The sequence below is a fragment of the Coturnix japonica genome, chromosome 16, assembly GCF_054131305.1.
Source record: "Coturnix japonica strain WE chromosome 16, WE-NBRP24, whole genome shotgun sequence".
NCBI classification, from domain to species: Eukaryota; Metazoa; Chordata; class Aves; order Galliformes; family Phasianidae; genus Coturnix; species Coturnix japonica.
In genome coordinates this window covers 2,960,260-2,985,525 of record NC_140678.1, presented here as the reverse complement: position 1 = coordinate 2,985,525, position 25,266 = coordinate 2,960,260, and the positions used below count along the sequence as shown (strand labels likewise).

At 49.2% G+C, this 25,266-nt stretch overlaps 1 protein-coding gene across 15 annotated transcripts in view; it reads left to right on the top strand.

The window, feature by feature from the left end:
* The window catches only part of CRTC1 (CREB regulated transcription coactivator 1), a 35,651-nt gene extending 10,568 nt beyond the window's left edge, over positions 1 to 25,083 (top strand). For 2 of the 15 annotated variants that reach the window (XM_015886104.3, XM_085517811.1), the window contains exons 2-14: positions 1,771 to 1,887; positions 5,876 to 6,013; positions 6,774 to 6,835; positions 7,423 to 7,517; positions 8,793 to 8,878; positions 9,272 to 9,315; positions 9,613 to 9,833; positions 12,087 to 12,220; positions 12,303 to 12,560; positions 14,060 to 14,161; positions 17,534 to 17,620; positions 18,207 to 18,387; positions 19,023 to 19,381. In XM_015886104.3, coding sequence (XP_015741590.1) covers positions 1,771 to 1,887; positions 5,876 to 6,013; positions 6,774 to 6,835; positions 7,423 to 7,517; positions 8,793 to 8,878; positions 9,272 to 9,315; positions 9,613 to 9,833; positions 12,087 to 12,220; positions 12,303 to 12,560; positions 14,060 to 14,161; positions 17,534 to 17,620; positions 18,207 to 18,387; positions 19,023 to 19,234 — 1,737 coding nt within the window. In that variant the 3' untranslated portion in view covers positions 19,235 to 19,381. Of the gene's footprint in view, positions 1 to 1,770; positions 1,888 to 5,875; positions 6,014 to 6,773; positions 6,836 to 7,422; positions 7,518 to 8,792; positions 8,879 to 9,271; positions 9,316 to 9,612; positions 9,834 to 12,086; positions 12,221 to 12,302; positions 12,561 to 14,059; positions 14,162 to 17,533; positions 17,621 to 17,762; positions 17,965 to 18,206; positions 18,388 to 19,022 lie in introns of those variants that run through there. The other 13 variants (XR_014935076.1, XR_014935075.1, XR_014935074.1 and 10 more) reach the window with 13 other exon arrangements.
* The last annotated feature ends 183 nt before the right edge of the window (positions 25,084 to 25,266 follow it).

Genomic DNA, 25,266 nt, shown 5'->3' with positions numbered 1-25,266 from the left:
CTGCATGGAAAGCAAGCTGTCCCTTCCTTGGGCATAGAGCACAGGGGTGGGAATGCTGCGATGTAGGCTTGCTGAGTTCTCAAGGCTCAGGGAATGGATGCAGGTGGTGAACATTGGAGAGGCAGCAGGACGAGGAGAGGAGCAAACAGAGCCTGCAGGATAGCAGTAATGCAATCCCTTTGAGTTTTGGCACAGAGCTCCACAAGTGTTTATTGAAGGGAGCGCTGGTGAGATGAATGGCACAGCAAAGCTGTGGAACCAGGTCGTTTCTGAGGTCTGTTGTAATTCTTCATCTCTTGTGTTTCCTCATTTCCATGTTTAAGTGCAGTGGGAAGACAAATGGTGCTGACCTCCTGTTACGTTGTACTGGGGACGTGAAGCAACCCCCCCAACCCAGCGTGTCTTATAGGAGGTTCCTTAGGAGAGACCAGCACCTGCTGAAGCACTTACTTCACATTTGGCACCAATCCCAAGCAAGTCTTTTTGCAGCAACAAAAACATATGTACGGAGCAGGCAAAAAGCACAGCTCGTTCCAATGCTGTGCATCGCAGCTCTGCGCCGGGGGCTGCAACACAGCACGGTGCTTCCCTGCTCTCATGTGTGCCTGGTTGTAGTGCTGTGTCAGAGGATGGAAGTGCAAGGTAGGGGGGGGTCTGTTGGACCCAGGAGTGCTGGCACACCATCAGCACAGTGTTCACTTTGCTCCATCACTATCAGCACTCTTCAGCCCCATTCCCATCACTACTGGTAAGCACAGGGCTCTGCTTCAGCCTCACTACCAACATGGGGAGCATGGCTCTGCCTCACCTTGCTGGGAACATCTCTACCTCAAAGGCAACATGGTGAAGCTGTAGTGCCGTTTCCTTTGCTTTGAGAAAGGGTAAAGAAACAAAGCACGCATAGAAGCATCCAGTTTGGGTGATGCCCTTTGTTTTCTAGTGCTGTTCCAAACTTTGCTCTTCACAATTCTGGCATTGCAAGGCAAAGGCTTTAGGATGTCTTTGAGTGGAACTAAAGCAGATTTGTTGATGTACACACTACGGTACCTTGGCAACCACACTGCACCTAGTCCAAGAGCTGAACACTCAGCTCTTTAAACAATTCTTTGCTACCCATCTAGGAATGTTCTTGCATCTCAGAGTGCAGGAGCAGCCAGTTGACATCTAGCAAGGAACAACACAGCTCCGGGGTGGGAGGAGAAGCACCTTATGTAAGCACCATTCAGAGCTGCAGCTCCTTGCTTTGGAAGATGCATCCCAGGGGGTGGGAGCGATGCCTTCAGATGGCTGCAAACTCCACTGCATAGGTGTAAAATAGGGCTTCAGTGGCTTTATTTCTGTCTTGTAAAGCTGTGTCAATGCCCTGTTGTGGTGCAGACAGTGAGAGCACTCAGCTGATGGTGGGAAGCAAGCATTTCCACTGCCTAGATTGCTACCAAGTGTGTTTGGTTAAACCGTACCCTCCATACCCTCACTCACCTGTTGTGCTGGTTGGGTTTGATGTTAGAGGTATGGCTGGACTGATAGGGGTTCTTTACTCCTACCTTGCAGTGCAGCAGGCGACCGTGTGCCTTGTTGGAAATGGAATGTGATTGTTGACTTCACAGCAATCCCTGTGTGCTGTCACACAGGTTCTGTGTGGCAAGAGAACCTATCTGTACTGTTGTATCCATTCTGGGTGATCAGTGACACGGGGAAGAACAGAGTTAGTTAACACAGCTGAAAAACAACTGTGTTATTCCTTACACTTTCCTCCTTGTTTTCTTATAGTTACAGCTGCAGAAAACCCAATATTTGCAACTGGGACAGAGTCGTGGCCAGTACTATGGTGGGTCGCTGCCAAATGTGAATCAGATTGGAAACAGTGCCATGGATCTGCCCTTCCAGGTGAGTTTGATTGGGGTGCTTCTATTCTATGTCATCTGTTTGGTCAGTAGCTGCTGGTTCAGAGCCCTGCACTGCGGCCCCAACACTCAATTCTGCTGTAGAAATTGTTGCTTTTTTTCCTCTTGGATGGAGCATAGTTGTGTATGGGATGAGTGGAGGGATGTGATAGGTGTTAGCTCTGCTGTCCTTTGTTGTGTTGTGTTTGTGTCGAGACCAGAGAGGGGCAATGCAGTTTCATCAGCTGTCATTCGTGGCTTTTTCTGCTCTTGTGTGGTACCAAATTCACAGTGAGATCTTCTGCACAAGTGCTGTAGACTTGAAACAGGAGGAGAAGGAGATAAAGTGAGGTGATGCGGTGAGTGTTGGTAGAAGGAAGTGCTGAAGAATGCAGCCCAGGGCAGTGTGAATATTGCATGGGAATAATGTATGGGATTTTAGGGGGTTGGGGAGAGGGAGAATGGGGCAAAACACATCTCAGAACTGTCAGATTGCTTTGGGCTGGCAGTGAAGTTAAGCATAGGGATGTACCAGCTGCTGCCGTGACCCTGGGAGCAGGAGATCAGGGTTTGTGCAGTGTTGTGCTGTCTGTGTTAGAAGGTGTTGTGCAATGGATGGGATTAGAGTCAGTACTTTTGGGACTCCTGATTTCTGTGTTTGATTGGCCCGGGGTGCTTAAGGTAATTAAAACTTGTGTATTAGATCACCTTGTTTGAGTAGTAGCACCTTTTATCTTACAAGGATGTGGTGAGAAATAAATGTTGTAGGTTGCGGTTATCCGATGAAGGCTTAATGAGAAGTCATTGATGGCGGCTGCTGACGGTGCTTTTCTGAAGTCTGTGTGGGCACCTGAATTCAGGGATGTTCTGAAGGCCTTAAACCTCATACGAGAGGCAAATGGCCGCTTCCAGATGGGATGGAAGGGAGTGCAAGGTGTGCAGCTCCTAACATGGCAAACCTTGCAGTCTGCAGTGTTGCCATCCAGGCACCTGGCCTTAAGGCCTGCAGGTTTGGTCAGTATTGCCCTGCTGAGGAGGCTGATGTTTGCAGGTTCTTTTCAGCAGCCTTATTTCAGCATTGTTGTCCCTGCAGGCTATTACAGGACAGCTGTTACATAGGATCATTGCATTCTGATGCTAGCAGAGCTCTAAGGAAGCATTCAAACAAGAGGAGGATGCAGGAACAAATTGAAACTCCAGGTTTTTTAATGTGATTTCTGCAGAACTAAACAATCCAAAGTTGGTTCTGCTGTGGTGGGCAGCAGCGCCGTGTTGTTGTATTTTCCAGGTTTTTCAGTTCTAAGCTGAAATGCAATGAAATTTGCAGGGATCCTCATGCAGGACGTGGGGCTGCGTGCCCTGCAGTGTCTGAGCATCTTGGTTCTTTGCATTGCAGCACAACGGAGCTCTGGCAGAAACCTTTGGAGCAGTTCCCGTCTCTTTGGTAAACAAGTATTTAGGTTTGTGCAAATACGTATTTAGGACTGGTGTGCTGTTTGCCCAGGTAGATACGTATTTTAGCACACATTACACTTCTCCTGGTATGCACAGTATTTATTTGATTCACCGTCCCGGCTGGGAAGGAGTTGCTGGTCTGTCACATAAATACGGGTGTTGCCATGCATCCCGGTTTGGAACATGCATAAGAATTCCTATTGCAGCCTCTCCGGGCTCGCTGCGGTCTGTTATGTGATTCCTTGTGATATATGGGGGATTAATTGGACGCAGACGGTGGTTCCTTTGGCACTGTCTTGGCCTGATTGAAGCCATCTCTAAGCATGTGCACTTAGCCTGCATGTTGAACTCCACTGGGAAGGGCAGAATGATTCCCCACGTGCTGCTTGTCACCCAGGGGCGGCTGCTGGGGTCCACTCCTCGCTTCCCCCCCTTTTCCACCTCACTGCTTTTGATTTCTACAGTCAATGCCTCAATAAATCTTAAAGGGACACTGTTGCTGGAGAGCTCTGAGTTTTTTCCTTCCTGTCTGTGAACATTTGGGCTTTTTCCTCGTGTTTTGCAGGGTTTTGGTTCTGATCTCAAACCACAGAGTTTATATTAGGGAAGAGAAGCAGTTCCAGGTTTTCCTTCCCCAAGGATCGATCCCATCTTTTCCATTTTTTCTCAAGCAAGTTACGAACCCGCTTGGGATTTTTGTGCCTGCAAAGCCAGAGAGCAGCACTGCCCCGAAGTTCTTTGCCAAGTTCATTGCAGCCCCATGGCTGGACAAACTTCTTTATTCCTTGTGCCACTGTTACGCTCAGATGGGACTTTTGTTAAGCTTTTATATGCCAGTTGTGTTATAAAACTTGAGGACAAGCTGCCTTGCTTGCAATGCAAGCTGGCTCCCTTTGAAGGTGCAGGTGAGTCTGGCAATGCAGTTTGTATGCTGCAGGCCGACTTCTCCTTTGGTTCACTTTGTGCTTGAGACCACTGGCATAGGGAAGTTCTTCTCCTGTTGGCCTTGTGCTGGTCTGCAGCCTTCACTGCCTTTGGGGGTCAGTTCTGCACGGTGCCAGTTAGAACTGGAGCATTGCTTAGCACTTTGAGCAGAGATTAAAGCAGTGACTTAGAACTGAGATGCTCTGACTTGAGATTGCTGAGTATTGGTGCTTAATAAGTCATACTTGTTAAGGAACTGCAGCAGAACACCATGATCTGCAGCCAGGAGCGTGTTAGCAATGCACTGTGCTCTGCTGATGCTGACTTACTGACTGAGGGCATGTTCTGCTGGCCCTTGGACAGGAGGTAACAGCATGGACACTGCGTCCATGGACACTGATACAGGCTGAGTATGTCCAGAGGGGATCAAAGCAGTCACTGCTACAAAGGAAAGAGTTACAAATAATAGGAGGGCGCTTTAAGGGGTTGTTGCAAACAAAACGATTCAAAATAAGCACAAAACTAAGTTCTTTTTTAGAGGTGATCGTCTCAGCAACCTCAGCTGGACGCCTTGAAGATGAGCGTGGAAGGCAGGGGGCTGCATGGCTCAGCTGGCAGGGCAGGGGGTTGCTGCATGCAGTGCCTGGATGGAGGAGGAAATGTTGGGTTTCCAAGCAGATGGGGTTGGACTCAGCAAACCTGTTGGCATTGGCAGGGGAGGGCTGTGCAGCCCCAGGGGCCCATCTATTGCTGGTGAGGTGGGAGCAGAGGTCAGCGGTCGGTGCTGCCTTCCCCCCTCCCTGCACACCCACACTGCAAAGAGCTTTTGAAATGAGAGCTCTCAGCTCAGCCTGGGAGTTCATCTTCCCCGCCCTCCCTGCAGCATCCCAGTCCCTGGGATGGGCTGCTGACAAGCAGGTGCTGTGCGGGACGGAGGCGCTGATAAGATTGAGAGGGAATCCATCCATCCGCCTCAGTCACTGTGCAGCTTGAATGAAACAAAAGCCTCTCCGGAGATACGGAGCACTATAACTTTTTCCAGACAGAGGAAGAAGGAAACTGCTTTTTTATTTGTTTTTTTCTTCTTCTTTTTTTTTTATTATTCCCCTTAATATTGTCAGTGTCCCCTTAAAATCCTTATGCCCAAAGGAGAGGTGAAAGAAAGTCCTAAGAGTGTTAGGATCTCTGTGCATCTTCATCCTGCATCTTCTCCTGCCCGCCTTCTTCCAGCTCTGGTTGTCAGCATGTTCCTTCTGGATGCATGCTGCATGCTGCACCCAGGAATGTACGCAGCAATGGGCAGCTGCTGTCACTGCCACTAAAGGGTGTCATAGAGATGCAAAGGTTGGAGAGCAGCGCTGATGGATGCGAGGGCAGAGCCCACATTTGCCTCTGCTCACCTCTGATCTCTGTCTGGGAGATGGCCCTGGTGGTTGCTTTCTATGGCTGTAGTGAAAGTGGAGATAAAAAATGTAGGCGCTTACATTTGTCCATATCTCTCCTGGGTTTTTATTGCTTAAAGTAATAGAACCTTTAGTACGATGTTAAATAAGTTCTGGGCAGATGGTTTGTGCGTGTATTTGTCTGCTCATGACCTCACACGTCTCTCTCAGACTCCTTTTCAGTCATCCGGGCTGGACACCAGCAGAACAACTCGGCACCACGGTTTGGTGGATAGAGTTTATCGGGACCGAAACCGCCTGGGATCGCCGCACCGCCGCCCGCTCTCTGTGGACAAGCATGGCAGGCAAATATCCTTTGCTTTGTGAGGCAGCAGGGAGAGCCTCCCTTCCCACCAGCATCAGCACTTGTAGTTTTGATAGTTCTCTTCTTCCTCCTCTCCTCACCTATCAGCAGAGTTGCTCCCCATCCCCGTGCAGTTACTGCCATCTGCTTTTCCGAGCTGCGCCCTGCTCTGTAAGTACCTCCTGTTCTCAGAGTGCACGTCTGCCTTCAGCCATTGCTCAGCTCTGAGTGTGGGTAACTGTGCACACGGAGCTGAGAGGGACTGAGCTCCTTTGATGGAAAAGACAAAGCAGTTTTTGTGAAGCCGAGTTTTTCCCTTCAGAACTGAGCAGTTCCAAACCAGAATAATGCTCTGCAGTTCAGAGTGCCTTTTATGACCAGTTGATTCATCCATTTAACATCTGCTCGGTGCTGTTTCTTATTGCTGGTCGTGAAGATGAATTAGCTTTTTATTGCTGACTGGCATCGAATGTGCCATGGTCACACTGGTTTGATGGGGCCAGAGGGTGCAAGCAGGACGAGGAGGGCTGCTGCCTTCCCATTAGGTGCTCAGAAGGGTAAAAGGGCTACGATTGTCCCATTGCTTAAATGTTCCAACAAGGAAGATGATGTTTCTGTTTCCACTGTTCTTAAAGTCCGTCTGTTCCCCATAGAGGTCTGCTTTGCTTGTCTTGTGTGAGCTTAGTGCTTTGACTGGGTAATTTGAGTTACTCCTTAGGAGTGGATTTCATATAGAGGCGTTCTTGCCCTTGACTGCCTCCCCACGTGGACAGCTGTCCCTATGGCACTGTGTATCTGTCACCTCCGTCAGACACGAGCTGGAGAAGGTTGGTAGCACAGCATTGTGTAGGGCTGGGGGGTTTTGGGGAGCTCTGATGTGCAGTACAGCCTCATTGCCCTCCAGTGCAGCCAGTCATGTGAGCTGCCACCATTCACAGGGTGTGGAGCTGGCGTTCTTCTTTTCTATTGTGCGTCTTCATTCAGATATCTGGCCTTTAAGATCGAGGTGTCAGCTGCTGTGATCTTCTTAAAGGTCGTTTTCCCCTCCCTGTGTTATAGGAATGCTTTCCTTTACAGATTGGCATAACCAAAGGATGTGTAAGAAGCTTTCAGCTTGAGCCGAGTTATTGGATCGTGCTCCATCTCAACAAAGCACATCAAATAATCTTCTAGCTGTGGCAAACAGCTTTTCCCGTGTCCCTCTCAATCCCGTTATTGAAACCATGACTTTTCAACCTCAAACTGATTCAATCTGTAAATTATTTCCCAAAGAAACGATGCCTGATATTTCCCAAAGATAAGTTTTGGGTTTGAACACAGTGCAAATGCAGACAGTCCTGTTTATCTGAGATGGGGCTTTATTCACTCAAAGGAACTGATGGTCTGTTTTTCCTTTCCTGTGTCTTCCCCTCAGGACAAATTCCGACTCAGCCTTGCACCAGAGCACCATGACTCCAGCTCAGCAAGAGTCTTTTTCAGGAGGATCGCAGGACATGCAGCAGAAAAGAGGTCAATAGGATATGGGTTTTAATTTGTCACTTTTACGCTGATGACTGGAGTTTCTCATAGTTAACTTCATTACATTCTAGCTACTAGAGATTAAATTCTGGAAATTGATGGTGCATTGAAATATTAAAGGCTGCTGAACTTGATTTCTGGCAAAGTAATCTGATGGATATCTGACCTTCCACCCGAGACCGAAGGTTGGATGTGCAGAGCTGCAAATGCATCATAAAAGCCTTGAGAGTTTGAGTGTAATTCTTCACGTGGGAAGCAAGCAGGATGCATTGGCTGCTCTGACAGATGTTCAGTCCTGCAGTGTGTGCACACTGACTGTCAGAAGTGGCACCAAATCAGCTGGGCCTCTTGTCCTAGAGTCCCCCATTCTTTGGAGTGGCATTCAGAGTGCATTTCCCTCCTGCATAAGCATGGTGCCATGAAGGTATGCTATTACCAAGCAGCAAGATTTTGAGTCTTTATGGGGCTGAGGTCGCCTGTGAGTGCGCTCTGAGAGGTGCTGCTTACAGATGCTGCTCCCTGATAGTATCTCTACAAGCCAGGAGCAGCACAGCCCTCAGGCTCTTACCATTTTGGTGCCCTCTGCTGGCCCTTGTTTCTGCTGTCAGTGCAGGAAATACATGAATTGCTCCAAAATTGGTCGAGAAAAATACATTCCTTAAACAACAGAGGTGGGTGAGCGCACAGAGCTTGGATACGTGTGCGCTGTGCTGTAGCTCTCCCAAAGAATACTTCTGGAGCAGTAAAACATGGAATAGGAATCATCTTAGGTGGTATTGCATAAATTTGGGTTTAAACATGGAACTCCTCCGTCATCAGCTTGAAGGGCTGCTGCTGTTACATCCTTCTTAGTGGTCTTTCTTCAGCTATACTTTGCCACCTCGCTGTTAACACGATGAAATTGCTGTTTGCAATGGGAAAGGAACGGCTTCATAGTGCTTCTCTATCCCAGGGGATGTTGTTGGGGTTCTGCCCTTTGGGGGTTGTCCTCTTGGCTACATTAGGTTCATATCACTTGTGTAAGATGCAAGAGAGAGGGAAGAGTCAGGTCTCAGGAAACCTTTTTCCATTTACTTGTAAGCTTGGAGGCGGATGCTTCTTAAAGCACAGCTGCGTATTTGTCTGCCTTGTGTTTGTTGTAACTTCTCATAATGGTGAGCAGTGCTCTGCTTTGTGTTGAGTGAAGATAAAGTGTTCTTTGGAGCATTGGCACTTCTGACCTGAAACCTGATTTCTGAGAAGCTGCCCTTTGTTTTCACTCTTTAGTTTTGCTGCTGACTGTCCCTGGAATGGAGGAAGCCACCTCCGAGGCAGACAAAGCCCTCTCTAAGCAAGGATGGGACACTAAAAAGGTAGGAATCTCCTATTTCAAAGTACAGAGCTTTCATTTCCTAAACACATTTAGGTAAACTAATGCTCTAAATATTGCCAATCAAATCAAACTGCTTGCAGAGATTAGAATTACGTTCTATGTTTAGCAACAAATCACAATACATTAGAGCAGAAAGGCTCTTTGTATGCATTCTGATTATATCAGGAGTAACTCGGATTGAAATCTGAGCCTTGCTGGGCCTGTAAAGCAAAAAAAGATGGCAGGTCTTTTCTGAGACCATCACAGAACTCGTGTGTAGGAGATCAGCTCTACTTTAGAAATGAATTAAGTAAGATTTTCTGAGTAAACTATGTCATAAGCATTAATTCCTAGCTATATCTTTGCCTATAAAAATGTCTTCCTTCTATTTTAGACTGGGTCATCAAGACCTAAATCATGTGAAGTTCCAGGAATCAAGTAAGTTTTGAGCAATTCGTTTTAGAGAGCACTGAGATCTTGAGGAAAGAATGTTGTACATTGAACGTTTGAGTTTTCTGCAACAGCCTTGGCCTGTTTAACTGTGGAACAGATGTAAAATAAGCCAGAGCTACTGCTGGTATCCCCTTGGCTGCCATGTCTCATTGTGTAGTATCAGTAGACCAGTTAATGTTTCTGTATGTGCACCTCCCTTTTTTGAATGTGATTTTGTACAGATCTGCCCAGACTGAAATTGAGCGGTGGCTTTTTTTTCTCTCCTCTTTCTCCCTTTTTTAGCATCTTTCCATCAGCTGACCAGGACAACACTACAACCCTGATTCCTGCTACGCATAACACAGGCGGCTCCCTGCCGGACCTGACAAACATCCATTTCCCTTCCCCCCTCCCCACGCCGTTAGACCCTGAGGAATCCACGTTCCCTGCCCTGAGCAGCTCCAATAGCACTGGGAACCTTGCTGCCAACCTAACTCACCTGGGCATCAGCACTGCCACTCAGGGTAAGGCTGTGGCTCTGCACTGTTGTGGTCCCTCACACCTCTGGGTGGTTCTTCACTGCTGATGGACAAGCTGCAGCATTCAAAGCTTTTACACCCCTCTTGTAATTAATCATACTTAATCCCAACACCGTTTGCATTGTGGAGATACCTTATGTAGATCTTTGGTTTTCGTTCCTTGAGGTTGTTATTTTATTCCGGTGTGAGGATTCTTTTGAAGAGAGAATATTTCCTTGCTTCCCACTGATACAAATTCTATCACGAGAGCACAGAGCCTTTACAAGGTCTGCATTTGATTGCCTGGTTCTTGAAAGCATCCCAACTAGTCAGGATATGCAACATGGGGAGGGCTGTGGGGGGCAGCACCACATCCATCCTATGCAGTGAGGCTGAGCAGTGTTTGTTGGGGCTTTTGGGTGCTGATGGTTCTGATAGTTTGATTAAAAAGAAATAAATGTTAGCCATGAGCAGATGATTTCAAGCCAGTGGCCCAAAGAGCTGATTGCTGTTTGTCTCATCATTTCACAAGGTTCTACCTGATAGGGTTGCCTTTTGCAATGCGAATGCTGGCTGCAATCGCTTGATTCCTAGAGCAGGATAAAAGTGCTTTGTCCACAAATAGAAGCTGTGTATTTCCTGTGTTAGGCAGGATTTACTTCCCTGCTTAAAAACCAGCTCTTATATTGGAGAAAGGAAAGAATTCTCATCAGGTTAATGTTGTGCTATGGCTCAGCTGTTAGGTTGAAGCACTCATTAAGAGCTCAGTGCTGTTCAGTAAGTTTTCTGGTCTCCAAACAGGCTGCACAGCGCTCCGGAGATGATCTGCTGCTCACACAGAGCTCAGCAAGTGTGCATTAAGAAAGGCAGCGTGAGTGTGGAAGGGACAAATGGCTTCTGTGGGGTGAGGCCAGAAGGGGCTGCTGAGGTTTATTTTCCCCTCTTTTTTTTCATTACCCACAATTAGTAAAGTAAATGGGATAAAACCAGCTGGGTTGCTATGTAATTGCTTTGAAAACATTTCCTGATCTATGAAAGATAGTGCGGATTAGCCAGGTACACTCGCTGGTGGTTTTTCTGCTTCTTTTTGGACCCCGTCCCATTGCTTAAACAATGACATACTCAGCGTGGAGCTTTTGCAAACCCATTTTCTCCAACCTTCCTTTCCTCTCCTTATCTTCTGGATCTTTAGCTGAAAGCATAAATGCTTTCGGGGTCTGTAGCAGGAGCCGCGTGCCGCTGTTCAGACACCACCTATGGCAGCCCCAGCAAAAGGTGGGGAAGAAAACCTGTCAGGTTATGGGGGAACCACCAGCAGCTTAAGTGATTGTGCCTTTGGGTTTGTCAGTTCGCTGACACGTTCTGGGAGACACTGCTGATTTTTGCAACAACGTGGTGCTGGAAGCCAGGCAGCTTTCAGAGTGTGCTCAGTGAGAGCCGGTTTGCATGCTGGCTCCTTGGCAGTCCGGGCTTCCTGGCTCTCTGGCAGCCTGCCTGGAAGCCTTGAGCAGGTGCCAAGTGCCGAGGAGCTCTCAGGCTCTTGTAAATTCCTCCTTTCTGGCAGCTCTGGAAGAACAGCTCGCTGGTTAGATTGGCCTGAAATTGCTTTGCAGGGTGCCTCTGTTCCTTTTGGGTGAGGTTGAAAATAGACAGGTCTTAAAACTTGCAAGTTTAGTCTTGGATTTGAGTAAAACAGCTTGAATTGTGTGCCCATAAACCCTTGTGAGGTCACAGTTGTGCAGAGTGTGAGGGATATTTCCTGCCTTCCTGTGTGCTGGTGTGCTGTTAAAAATGGTTTACATCCTGTGTAACCAGTTCTTTCTTCTGCGTTTTCCATTAAAGAGGCATTTGGGTTTCTTTCTAGCACAAGTGCCCTCTGATTAGTCTCACTGCACGTCCGTTATCTTCATCCTGAAGCTGGAGCTCCTGCAAATGGAGCTGAAAGTGCTGCTGAGTTCCCTGTGAGAACAGCTCCGAGTGCTTCTGGGGTAGAGCAGTGGTCTGGAGTTGCTCTATCCATTGCAATTTCAAGTCACTGCCCAGTCCTGACCAACTGCGTCTGGCTGTGATAAACCACAGGGATCTTCCTCTCATCCCAGTGCTCTTTAGCCTGACAAAACTCATTGCAAACCAGCCAGCTTTGTGTCGAGGTGCTGTTGGTCTGCGCCATGCATTTCTCACAGCGTAGTGACCCTCTGTCCCACTCTCATGCACCCGTTGCCTCGCTGCCCCCTGAGCTGCTTTATCCCTTCCTGGCAGGGATGACGCCGCCGGCTCCGTCCCAGCAGCACCGGCAGCCCAACGTCAGCCCGCTGTCGCTGAGCGCGGACTCGAGGCGGCCGCAGTCGCAGCAGATGTCTCCTACACTTTCCCCTCTGTCACCCATCACTCAGGTAGGAATGCCTGGAGAAGGAGAGTCTGAAAATCACAGGGAGTTCCCTGCCATCCTGGGTGACTCCGACTCTTCTTTTTAAGGCCGTGGCGATGGATGCGTTGTCTTTGGAGCAGCAGCTTCCCCCGTACCCGTTTTTTACCCAGACGACTTCCCAGCAACAGCAGCAGCCCCAGGTGGTGAGCACCCTGCCTCAGAACACTCCGTTAATGCAGACCTCTGGTTTACAGCGAGGAACACAGCTGCCCCCACTCTCCGTCACAGTACCTTCCACCATCCCACAGTCACCTCCGGGCAGCCAGAGCCAGAGCCAGCCGTCCATGGGAATCGACATCAACTCGGTAAGCTGGGGCAGGGCTGGAAACCACAGTGCTTTCATCCCACAAACGTGGTGGTGTGCAGGACAGTGTCTGAGCTCCGGCCGTACGGCCCTTGTGATGGGTGTAGCTCTGGGTGCAGTCTGAATACACTTAGAGTGGTTCGATTTAATGCACCTTTGGGTGCTTTGTAGGAAGCATTTGGCTTGAGAGCGTGTGCTCGGTGGCTGTAGTTTCATAACATGGTATCCCCTGCAGCTCTGTTTGGTGAGGCCAGCTCGATATCAGTGCTTACAGTGCTTCAGGTTGCCCAAGGAGGCTGTGGATGCCCCATCCCTGCAGGCATTCAAGGCCAGGCTGGATGTGGCTCTGGGCAGCCTGGGCTGGTGGCTGGCGACCCTGCACACAGCAGGGGGTTGGAACTGGATGAGCATTGGGGTCCTTTGCAACCCAGGTCATTCTGTGTCTCTATAGCACATCCTGCATGGATAGGCTGTCAGGATGTTAAGTGAGTGTGCCCCCAAAGCACAATGGGGAGAGCCCACTCTGTGATGGTGGAGCACCAGGTTGTGGGTTGCTTTGTGGAGGAGATGTTAACAGTCTGTGCTGGTAAGTGCTTCTAGGAGGGAGCTGCTTTCATGTCAGGGTTAGAAGGGGAAGGACAGAGCAGTGGTGGTAAAGAATCCAACACACTCAGACTGTCCGAGTGTCCTGATACCAGCGTATCTACCTGGACAGGTGATTCTGATTTCCCTTCTCTGCTTTCCGTGTTGCTTTCCTCATCCTTAACTTCTATCACCTTAACTTTTAGGGTGCAGTGCAAAGAGCTGCTGTCTGTATACAGTTCTTGCTGTCTGTATTCTATTCAGATGTTTTGGAGAGCTGTAATTTGTTCAGGTCAACCCAAAAAGCCAAACCTCTTATGAGGTGGTGTTGGGAAGGCTGGGAACAGTGTCAGCATCACTGATGTGGAGCTCCAGGATGCAGTAGGAGTTCTCAGATGATGTCTGTTGCGTGTCCTGGGTTCAGTGCAGCTTGGAGGAGGATTTCAGTCCTTGTGGTTATTGGTGTGCTGCCATCTTGGTAACACAGCCAGGCTATTTCAGACAGGTAATGTGAGATGGACACTGAGTGTGTTGTATACACCAGCTGAGAATGTGTGTGTATGGTGAACAGAACCAAGAGTAAATTAAGTTACTCTGAGATTTCGAGGCTGCTTTTCCCCAGATCGTTGTCTGACCAGGCTTTTTTGTGTTGGATTTAACTGGAAATTGGAAACAAAAAGCACCTATTTGATAGCTGGGCTGTCCAGCAGCAGCGCTGTGCTCCCAGGGTCTGTGCCGCACTCCCACCTTAACTCTGCCTCCCATGGCATTACTCACAGTGATCTTGTCTTCACGTAGAGCTGAGAAGTGCTGAAGAGGACGGTTTCTCCCAGCTTTCCCAGGCTGTGTTCACCAAAAGTTGCTAATTTTCCAGCCTTCCATCAAGCCCATGGTCTCTAATTCTGTGTTGTTCTGTAGGCTTCACTCCAGCAGTACCGCAGTAATGCTGGCTCCCCAGCCAACCAGTCTCCCACCTCTCCTGTCTCCAATCAAGGCTTCTCTCCTGGCAGCTCCCCTCAAGTAAGGGACTCTGTGCTTCCACAGGCCTTGCTTCTTGTGTCTGTTTTAGTTGAGTCTCTCCATTACTGACCCATAGTTGTCTCACTGTGAGTGTGTGTGCCTCATGCATTACCGGTGTCTCATCTCGTGTGCGGTTTCATTCAGTTCCAGAGTTTTTCTATAGCTGCTGAATTGCCTTTTTATTGCCCCAAGCTGCTTATTGGGGCACCGCTACGCTCAGTTACTTCTTTGGGGCAGACAGCAGCTGCAGGTGGATCCTCTCAGTGAGCAGCTTGTGTAGGAGCTGAAGGTGAGGGTGGGAGGGAGATGGGGAAGGTTGTGAGTAGATCCATGGGGCAGCTCCATCTCCAAATCCCACCTGTAGGAACAAGGCGAGCAAAACTCTTACAGAGCATCACAGCAGGGGCAGAGAATCCATTTTCTGCTTCAGAATTTAATGTTTAAGGCTGTAAGTAGGATCCTGTCTAAATAAGTGCTGCCCCTTCCTGGTTCCAAAGCAGAAGCTGCCCCTCTCCTTGCCTTCAGCAGCAGGAGCTCAGAGCTGGGTGTCAGTCAGGGCTGTCTGCATTATCCCTGACCCTTCCTTAATTGCTTCTTAACCTTTTTTTTTTTCTGACAGTTCTATTGTGTTCTGTGTGTGCCTCAAAGGAAGCAAGCAAGCTTCACTTTGCTGGCTGGCACAGGGAGCAAAGCTGCAGGCAGCCTTGCTGTGTGTCCCCAGCTCTGGAGGGCACTTGGGCAGCCCAGCGACTTTAGATTTGGTGTCATTTTCTTTCCCCTTTGCCTTCTCAGTGGCTCTTGGTTTTGTCCACAGGCCTGTAGCCCTCGGGCGAAGCCTGTTGTCACTGAGGGAAGAGAAAGCAGCTCAGGGGAAAGGCAAACAACAACAGGCAGTGATGATGGGGGCAGCTCCCAGGTGGTAGGGGCTGTAGAACAGTGGAAGCAGGTCGGTTCCAGCAGCAGTCTGCCTCTATCTAATGAGTGTGCAATCAAGGAGGTGCAGCCAGGACAGCACTTGCTCCTTCTTCTCCCATTACTTTTAGCTTAACTCATCCTGCAGCGTTCCACCGCAGTGTTGGTGACGTGTCGCATACGGTTCATTCACCAGAAGCTGCTTTTCATCTTTCCACGTCCCCCCGATGGATTTGCTCTCGTGTTTTAGCTGTCTGCTTGTTACCTGGAGGTCTTCCTGTTCCAACACCAACTGAAAAGCTCCGCTTGTAGTTCTCAGCTTTGTGTGTGCATGGCTTGTCACTGGCAGTGGCTCGTGCTTTCCTCCTCTAACACCTGGCATACGATTCCAATTAGATAGAGATGTGCTTTTCTTTTAGTGGGATGGCTGAATGCTGGATACATGGTATGTATTTTTAGGCTAATAATTTAAGCCTGGTTGGGGGGGGGGGGGGGTTGTGGTTTTGTTTTCTTTTTCTCCTTGCAGTCACCACATCATTAACCCAAGAAGATGAACTGTTGACAAAACAGACCTCATCTAGTGTTTCTGTAGGACATGGTGTTAGCAAGATGTTCTCCATTGAGTTGTCAGTAAATTATTCCGGGACTCCGAAGTGTTGACGTAATGACATTTCCAATTGATTTCCTTTGGGAGTTTCAGTGCTTACAAATGCAACAACTGCTGGACTTTAGGGCTGGGAAACAGCATGGGCCTGTGAGTTTGGTTAGCAGTCCCGAACGTAGGTTGGCACAAGCAGGTTTTGGTCTCTGTTGGTTGCTCTTTGTGTTTCCTGGAGCTGTCAGGATGGGAGCAGTGCTGAGCAGAGTGTGAAGATCTGAGCTTGTGCCCTTCTAAAGCTGCACCAAAGAGATGGCAGGGAAATATCCAGACCATGGTTCTCCTTGGAGCGCTCAGATCAGTGCTGGAAACACAGCTGTGATCCAGAGCAGCTCTGGTTCACGCTGTCCTGAATGCAGTTCTCCATCTGAAAGCACTGTTGGGCCCTGGGGCCTCTCCTGCTTTGCTGCAGAGCTGCTCAGGTTACTGGTGGCTGGGCAGAATGGGGCTGAGTTGGACTAGCACTGAGATGCTGATCCAAGGTTAGCTGTGCAACCAGCAACGTGTCAGTGAGGTGATGAAGCAGTGTGTGTTTAATTATCGAGGTTACTGAGTTCGGCTTTGTACGACTCAAGGGCATCGAGTCGCAAAGACCCCACTGTAGTTTTGCAGTCAGAGCTGTGACGGGTCATAAAGTGAATGCAGTGAATCGGGACGTGTTTCTGTCCGTGTTCAGGGCTCAGGCTGGGTAGGAAGAGTGGCTCCATTTGGTCGAGGTGTTTCCTTAGGAGAAATCCCGCTGTGATCTGTCACTGCAACCTGGCAGCTCTCACTCTCATGGGACAGCAGAGGGTTCTGCCTGGAAGGCTTTTGTTAGCTTCAAAAGGAGTTTTATGGTGCTGCTTTCCTGGTTTTCCTCCTCTCTCGAGGTGTTTTGTTGCATGCAGCCTGCAGGTAAGCTGAGATGTGCTGCTGGTGGAGGAGGATGCCATGTGCTGTTTGTGAGATGTTATTTGTGCTGTTGGGGACACAACCCCCATCCCAGCACCCCGAGCTGTGCTCACTGCTTCTCCCTGTGCTGCTGCAGCTGAATTGTCTCTCCGGTGCTGTAGCTTCCTGTCACACGCTGCCTGTGCTCTTAGGGAGAAGACTCAGAGCCTAAATCCATAGCTAAAGCATCTGGAAAACCCTGTGTGGAAAGGTTTGTTGGCTTTTCTTTTTCCCCCCAAGGCTTAAGCAAACTCTCCACACAAATCAGTTATACAGAGCCCAGTGGGCTCTGCTGGTTGTGAATCAGGAGTGACTGCTTGGTGGCAGCAGTGGGGCAGTGCTGAGCAGTGCTGGAGCATTGACCCACAGCTCTCAGTCACTTTGTTGTGCCGGAGGGGCCGGCAGAGTCAGCAGAGGGTGCAGCTCTGCTGGGCTTCTTGCACAGGGCAGGTCGTGCCTCTTCCCATCTGCAGCTGCAGTGCAGAGCTCAGGGTGGCCGTTGCAGGTGAGCTGTGCAGAGCTGCAGGGCTGTGCATGGAGCTGCAGGGCTGTGCCTGCACGGGGCTCAGCTCTGTGTGCACAGGGGTTGCCCATCCCAGCACAGTGGTGCCGATCCATGTTTCTCGTGCGGCCCAACGCGCTCGTCTGCATTCGTTCCTCAGCAGCTTCATGTCGTGTGTCCTCCAGGCAGTTTGTTGGGTCCCTGATTGTGTCTTTGTGCCCCTCCAAGGGCCGCGTGGTGCAGCTGGGTCCGTGCATTGGCAGCACTGAGCAGGTGCTGCCCAGCATTGGCCATGGGCTCGGGCCGCTCACACACCGTGGGCTCCTCAGTCTGAGACCTTTACACCATAAAGACTCTGTTTTGTTTTCAGCATTCTTCCATTCTGGGGAGTGTATTTGGTGACTCCTATTATGATCAGCAGATGACAGCTAGGCAGGCTAATGCCCTATCCCATCAGGTGAGCAAATTCATCTCCGACTTTCAGCTGTCTCAGCCACTTTCAGCTTAAAATCAATATAATTCAACTGCTGATTATTCTGTGTAAGATCACGTTCTGTCCTTTTAATTTTCCTTCCTTGTTTTCCGTTTGCAACACGTAGGGATTTCTGTTCTTCCCCCCCTCCCAGCTTCTCCGTCCCCATTCCTCCCTCTGAGCCAACATAGCAGATGTTTCAACATAGCAAATGTGTTCTGCTGATTGGATTAGAAATATCAGCCAGGCTCTGGCAGCAGGTAAAAGCAGGTAAAAATGCCTTCCAGGCGGTGCCATGGATTGGTTGTGTTTTGTTTTCCTTCCTGCTTCGTTTTAAAGCTGCCACTTACAGTGAGGAAAGCACCGCTTCTATTTCACATCCCCTCCCCCCTTCTCTCCCAATTTGGCAATGAAGTTACAGCGATATTTTGACCAACAAAAGCTATAAAGATGAATTTGTTTGCCTGCCTTTCTTCACCCCACTTCCCCATCCCTTAAGCTCTGTTATGTTACTTGTGCCTCTTTTACCTTATGGTTGGAAGTAACCATTCCTTTGTGCCTTGATCTTCAGCTCGAACAGTTTAACATGATAGAAAACGCCATTAGTTCCAACAGCCTGTACAGCCCCTGCTCCACGCTTAACTACTCCCAGGCAGCAATGATGGGCCTCACCGGCAGCCACGGCAGCCTGCAGGACTCACCGCAGCTCAGCTACTCCAGCCACGGGAACATCCCCAACATCATCCTAACAGGTGAGCAAACCCCAGTGCTGCCTTTGTTAGGGCAGAGCAAGGGCAGGAGCTGGTTGTCGCTGCCTTTCAGGGCTCTATTTCACCTCATGTCAGCGCTGAGTTCCTGGCCGTGGGGCTCCTGCTCCATCCCCACCATCAGCTCAGTGCTGCCTCGCTGTGTGTCCGGCAGAGCGCCCTGCTGCTGACTCACACACCCATGAGAGCTGAGCCTCCTTCCTCTATCCGAGCTTGCCAGCAAGGGTTATTTCAGTGTTCCATACGGTGCAGGATCTGGTCACAGTTGGATGTTTGGAAACAGTTTCTGCATAGGTCACTAAAAAAGCTGGAGTTGAATCCATCATTCTGGGGCTCGTACCTATGGGAATAATGCAAGCTGAGGTTAATGCTCCTAAAGCAAAGGGAGAGCGGAGACCTGAGTGTTGCCTCAAATAGGCTTTGTTGGGTTTTGCTGTGTGTTGTGCCATTGGGGTGCTCTGACAGATCCGTGGTTCACCCGGTTAGAAATGAAGGTAGATTTATCTCAACTCCAGCTTTAATTCAGTAAATGATTCAGGAATTACAGCAGGCTGGTTTTTGCTGTATCTAAACACGCATGGAGGATAAGGGAGCTGCCTTTCTGTCCCTCTTCCCCGCAGTGACAGGAGAATCCCCTCCCAGCTTATCGAAAGAACTGACCAGCTCTTTGGCAGGTGTGGGCGACGTCAGCTTCGACGCGGATTCCCAGTTTCCTTTGGATGAACTCAAAATTGACCCTTTAACCTTGGATGGACTTCACATGCTGAACGACCCGGACATGGTCCTCACCGACCCCGCCACAGAGGACACGTTCCGGATGGACCGGCTGTGACGTGTGGAGCTCAGGAGTGGGTTTGTTCCTGGATCAACCGAAGCAGAGAGAGTCCATGGGTCAGTCGTGTCAGAGCCGGAGCTGCTGAGAGCCGGAGCTCTGTCCTGTACAACATGTACAATGAGTAAAGCTTGTCGTTCTAAGCTTGCAGCGCTGCAGACCCCTACTCCCTGTCGCGCCGTATTTCGCCCCTTTATCCACTCATTGCCATTAACGAGCAAGGAGTTTCCATCAGCCTTCTCCTCTCCAGAGCCCCCTCCCTCCCCCCCCCTAAAGCTCCAGCGTTAAGTTGTCAGTTTATCCTTTGCACTAAGGGGGTGCTGGCAGGTGAGGGGGGTCCGGAGCCAAGGGAAAATTGATTCTCTTTAATGAACCAAATTCTGGCTGTGGTTGGAGCAAGGGGGAAGGGGGGGGGAAGGCACGCAGGATTACCCCCCCCTTCCCCCACACATGGGGAAGCAAATCTTTACATTGCTGCCCTGGGGAGGGGCGGGGGCAGGGGTGCTCCTGTGGTGTCTTCTCTGCTTTGTGACAGCTGCTTTGTAGGGCGAGTGCTTGTTCCTTGATCCATGTGCTCCCTTTGTCTGCAGGTGTCCCCACGTCGTCCTGCCTCCCTGCCCCGAGCAAACCGCCCCACCCAGCCATTGGAAACACTATTTTCAAAGCTTCTTCTTTCTTAAAACCCAACCAACTATATATATATGTATGTAATATATATATTTATATATATGTATACATATATATGGCATTTCTGAGCACACAAAAAAGTACTATAATTCATTACTTGATGAGCACGGAGGGGAGGATCAGAGCGTATCGAGGCAGATGGGAGGTGAGAGGCAGCACCCGGCCGAAACCACCACAACTGGCTTTTATTTCTTATCCTTACTCATCACGTATCCCTTTATTACTGTTATTTATGAGTTACTGTTTGTTTGTCTGTTTTGTTTTGTTTTTAATTTAACTGTTTGGATATTAGCGAAGTAGCTGAACTACGTATCGCCAACTCGAGGCGCTCTGTGTAATAACTTGTACATCTTATTTTTTTTTTGTGTTTTTATTCCAGAAATATATTATATATATTATATATATATATATAGATTTTTAACTAACTGGAATTGTAAGCAGATGTTGAGCAGCAGGAAGCTGGAGGCTCCCCCTGCCATAATGGAGCAGTGCGGTCAGGATGCAGGGACTCTTTTCAGCATGGGGTGAATCTGCTCCCCCCATAGCCGGGCAGTGCAGCCCCTGCTGGAACATTGGGCTCCTGGTAAACCCACAGCAGATGATTTCTGTTGGTCCTCATGGCTGCGGGGTGGCTGAGATGTGTGACGGGTCCTTCGCTGCCTGTGTGCAGCTGTAGGGTTCTGTCTGGATGTGTTTAAAGGTTTCTCGGGAGCTGCTGGTGCTGTTACAGCACACGTCCCTCCTCAGCAGGGTTAGGAGCTGGCATTAGTTGGGTTTCATTAACAAAGCGACCTTTACGTGGTGCGTTAATGAGGCGGTGAAGGGCAGCACACCGTGCAGGAGCCCCATGTCGATGTTCGTTACATACACCTCAATTAAAGATCCCTCTTAGTTCCCATTTCCAGCCAAGCTGGCCCTGCTCAGCCCAGCCCTGCTCTCTGTGCACTCCAAGTCACTGAGCGTTGTGTTTTGTCCCGCAGTATCCGTTCATTGCCAGCTGCTTTAAGCAGAGCCCTGCAGGGCTGCTCCTCGCTCCCATGGGGTTTTGCTGCTGCTCGTGGGGCTCCCAATGAGTTATACACATTTCTGTGTGCTTCCAGAAATCAACGGGGACGCCGTCCTGAGCTTCGTGCAGACGAGCCTGTTGGGCTGTGTGCGTTGGGGGGGGGGCTTTGCTCACATCTGTGCCATCAATTGACCATTTGCACTAAACATGTTCTTCTGTCCGTCTCTGCCATCCCTTCCCATCCATGCAACTGGAAGGTTCCCCCCCCCAACCCCACAATGCAACAGAGCATCCTTGTTGGAGGTGTTTGTGGGGCCGACCCTCCCAGCAGGAGAAAAGCAAAAGGCAGCTCCCAACAGGGAGGAATCCCATCAAGCTCAGCCCTTTGCTTTGACACAGCGGCGATACGGTGTGAGTGGGAATTGCTTCTGGTCCTCCTTGCAGTTCTGTCCTTCCTCGGTGGGTTTTCTGTCCGTTCTCGCTCTCTTGTTCGAATGACTCTTTATCCACATGCATGTCAGTTCTCGTTTGTGATCCGTTCTGTTGTTCCAACCAGTCACTTCAGAATGAAGTGTGAGACGAGATTCCAAACTGGAGGCTCTCACAGGGAGCTGTTGTTATAATGCTACCTTCGGAGTTCTTTTTTTAAACTACACGTGTATATAAGAGATCTTGTTTATTAGACTTGTAAGTAGTCATTTGAAATGGCCTTAATTTAACAAACAAAATCACAGCTGGATGCAACTGTCCAAATTGGGGACCACGTGGCTGAGAGGGGCAAGGATTTATTCCTTCCTGCTGGGGGGGAGGATGAGGGCACAGCACTGAGCGCTGCTCACAGCAGCTCTGCTTTGCTCTATTCCTGCCTGCAATTAGGGGCTGCCCACCCTTTGCAATGCCAGTCTGTATTCCCACTGTGAGTGCATAGAGCAGCCCGTGGGGCCATCAGATGGAAACGTGGAGCTGTGGTGTTCGGGGGGTTGAGCCCTCGTGGTTAATGAGCTCTGAGTTCTCACGTTCAACGTGGGTGTGTTGGGAGCTGCTGCCCTCGGATGTGTCGGAGCTGGAGGGAAGGTTGTGCAGCAAAAAGTAGGTGTCATTTCTACCTTTTCCACTTAAATGATCTCAAAGCTGCGTGGGGTCGCAGTTCCCATCACAAACCTGGCCCCCCCTCCTGCATTATGTGTTCATATCAATACAGGGAGAGCTCCCAGGCTGTTGAGTTCCCAACGCAGTGAGGAGTCGATAGGAATGAACTTTTGGTTTATAAAATACTGTGATTTTCAGAAGAAATCCAGGTCTGTGCTGCTCCCGGGGGCCCTCGCTGTGCACCAATGCCGTGTTCTCATTGCAGTGGAGATGTTCCCAGGAAGAGGCCGCCAGTTAAAGCTGAAGGTTATTAACCACATACTTATTTTATTACTTAAAACCACCAACAAAACAGGCAGGGTTCTAAGCTGTTCCGAGAACCAAAAAGTGTTTGTGGACCGAACCAGAACCACCCTCTGGGTTCTGCTCTGCCCACCCCCTCCATGCAGCCGGGCTGGGAGGGCAGCATGCAGTGCTGTGAGCAGCTGAACCCCCATCACTGTGATGGGAGCACAGGGAGCGTCTGTTCCACGTCCGTGTTCTTTATACAACAGAAAAAACACCCAAAAAACAGGGGGGGAATAATAATAATAATAATGATTTGTAGTGTTCCTGTTCTTTGTATTTCTAGTTGCATCTTATTTATACCGCGCAGCGTAGGCATGGATTGCATGTCGGTTTTCTATGCGGGCACCACGATGACGTGCTGTGTACTATAAATCCTTTTTACCTTTCTAAACAGATCCGTTGTGTGCGATTTCTATACCGCAGAGCCAAACACTACGCCACGTCCCGGGCTCCTTGTGTTCTTTACTTTGTTTCTTGGTTTTGGGGGGGTGGTTTGAACTGTGGTGTGCATCGATTGCCTTCTGTGGGCTGGACCGGTTTGATCACAATAAAGGCCCATCCTGGGTTTCAGTGCATCTCGTTGGCCCAACGCTGTTGTGTCTTGTCTCGGGTTGTTGTTGCTCCCTCTGTTGTTTGTTGGGCAGCTCTGAGCTTCTTCTCTTTGGATTTCAGCCTTCCAGGTTTGCCCGTAGCAAAGGGCTCTGGAGCTGTGTCTGCAGGTCCCTGTGCTGTATTGGGGTTGCCAAGCTGCAGTGGGTGCACAGCAATGAGAGCTGCTGGGATGGAGCCCGGTGCCAGCTTAGGAAGTGAAGCGATTTGGCAACGAGCACCATTGGTTGTATTGAGCAGTCAGTGTTTAGTTCTAATATTCTGCCTCTGCCCTCCACAAACCTCCAAACTTCATCCCTTTTAATATGATTTAACCGTGTGTATTGATGGTGTTTCCCCTTCGTGGCTGCTGCTGTGTTCAAACAGACCCAGGGGCAGAGTCTGGGGGCAGATCGCTTTTGTTCTGCCATCGCTTTCACTCCTTGCTCTGTCACTGGGGCAGGACACGCGTTGTAGGGCTTGTTTCAGAGCGTGGACGTGTTGATCTCTCAGTTGTCACCATTGGTTTGTTGCTTTGGAGAGGTTCTGCTGCCTGCAGGTGGGTTCTGGCAGCGCTGTGTTGGTTCTGATCATTTCTCCTTTGCTTTGAACCTGGGATGAGCAAACTGAGCTGATGCACCTGCCTCCCCCCCATCCCCAGCGGTGGCTTAATGGACACATCCACGTCCATCCATGTCGGTGTGGCTTTTTTTGCTGTTAAAGTCATCGGGTTGTTCATATACGTTGGATCACGTTTTCTTTGGCGGTGTGTTTCTTAGTTTAGTTGTGGCAAACGAGAGCGAGGTGGGACTCGCAGTGATAAGGGACCAGAGGCTGTTTGTGTGTTGGCGCAGCAGAGGGCTGTCCCGTGGTGCTGTGCTCTTCCACTCCATGTTTACATAACCCTGAGAGGCTCCGGGGGGGGAACACAGTTAATCAAATCTTATCCAGATTTCATCTCTTGGCCCATTTTATCCTTCAATAAACACGGACAGGCAGGCAGCTCTATGTGGGAACTGTGCAGGTTGGTCCATCCTGCAGCTGAACGTGCAATAGAAGTTCTCCCTTCAATAAGCTTCGATTGTCATAACTGACACCTTGTGAAGTGTGGGATGAGGCTTCAGCTCGTGCCGAGGGGTTCGTATTTATGATAACCTTGGCCAATAAGGTTTAATAACGTTTGGAAGTGGGGCAGGTTCTGGAACTTCTCTTTGCAGAGATGATGACCGTGAGAGCGACATGATAATATTTATGGAGCAAAAGGCTGGGGGGGGGGACAGGGCTTGCTTTAAAACAAACCTTCCTTTACTTACTGGATCCTGAATGTCCAACGGCATGAGCACCTCCAGGCGATATAAATATACCCTACACACACCCGCTGATCTCTGCTCAGCATTATACCGCGTAGCGATTACAGTGTTGTATTCCAGTCAGCTATTAACCAATAAGGCAGTAGATACCGAGGGGGTTTTTCTTTTTGGGAGGTATTATTACTTTTAGCTCCTTTTTCTCGTTACCTGAACGGAGCCCCCATTCAGTTGGAGGGATTCCTCGTGGAAGAAGTTGAACGTATCAATGGAGGGGAAGGCTTGATTTTAATACAATTAAATACAGCTGCTTTTGGCAGCTTCTCTCACAGACTGGCAGCTAAAAACAACTTTATGTAGTTCGTTGAGCTTGGGAAAATAAAAACAAACAAAAACAGGTCAGATTTATGCATTTTCAGAGGCAGTATAATATACTGTTCTTTACGAGTGAACTTTTTCTATCAAGATGATTTGTGGATTATTACACTGATATATGCAATCCTCTACTCAGCTACAGTGTTGGTGGCACAGGAACGCTGGAAACAAAACTGTCCCTGCGACATCATTCAAAGTTTTATTTATTGTGGGTTTATTTTTTCTTCTATTTTTTTTTTTCTATAGGTAAAGTGGAAACCTGAAGTTGGCTTTTTAAGTGTTTGCAATCTGAGAAATGATGTGAAATAAAAGCAGCTCGACTCGATGTACGTTCCTTTTCAACCTGTTCTTTTCTTCCCCCGCCCCCCCCCCCTTTTTTTGGTGTGAAGGCTTTTGTCTTTGTATCTTTGCATTATTTGTAAAGGAAATGTAATAAAAGTTCAACTGTTTTTGTCTCTGGCTGCTTGGCTTTTTCTTCCTTCTTTGTTTTGCTTTTGGACCGAAGGTTCTCACTGTTGGACAACAGCGACGTATGTTGGTTCATTGGCTTCTTACAGCCATGGGAAATGAACTTGACACGCCACCTCTGGCCTCGCCATGTTGGAATGGGTTTCTTAGTAGCTACAGAACGT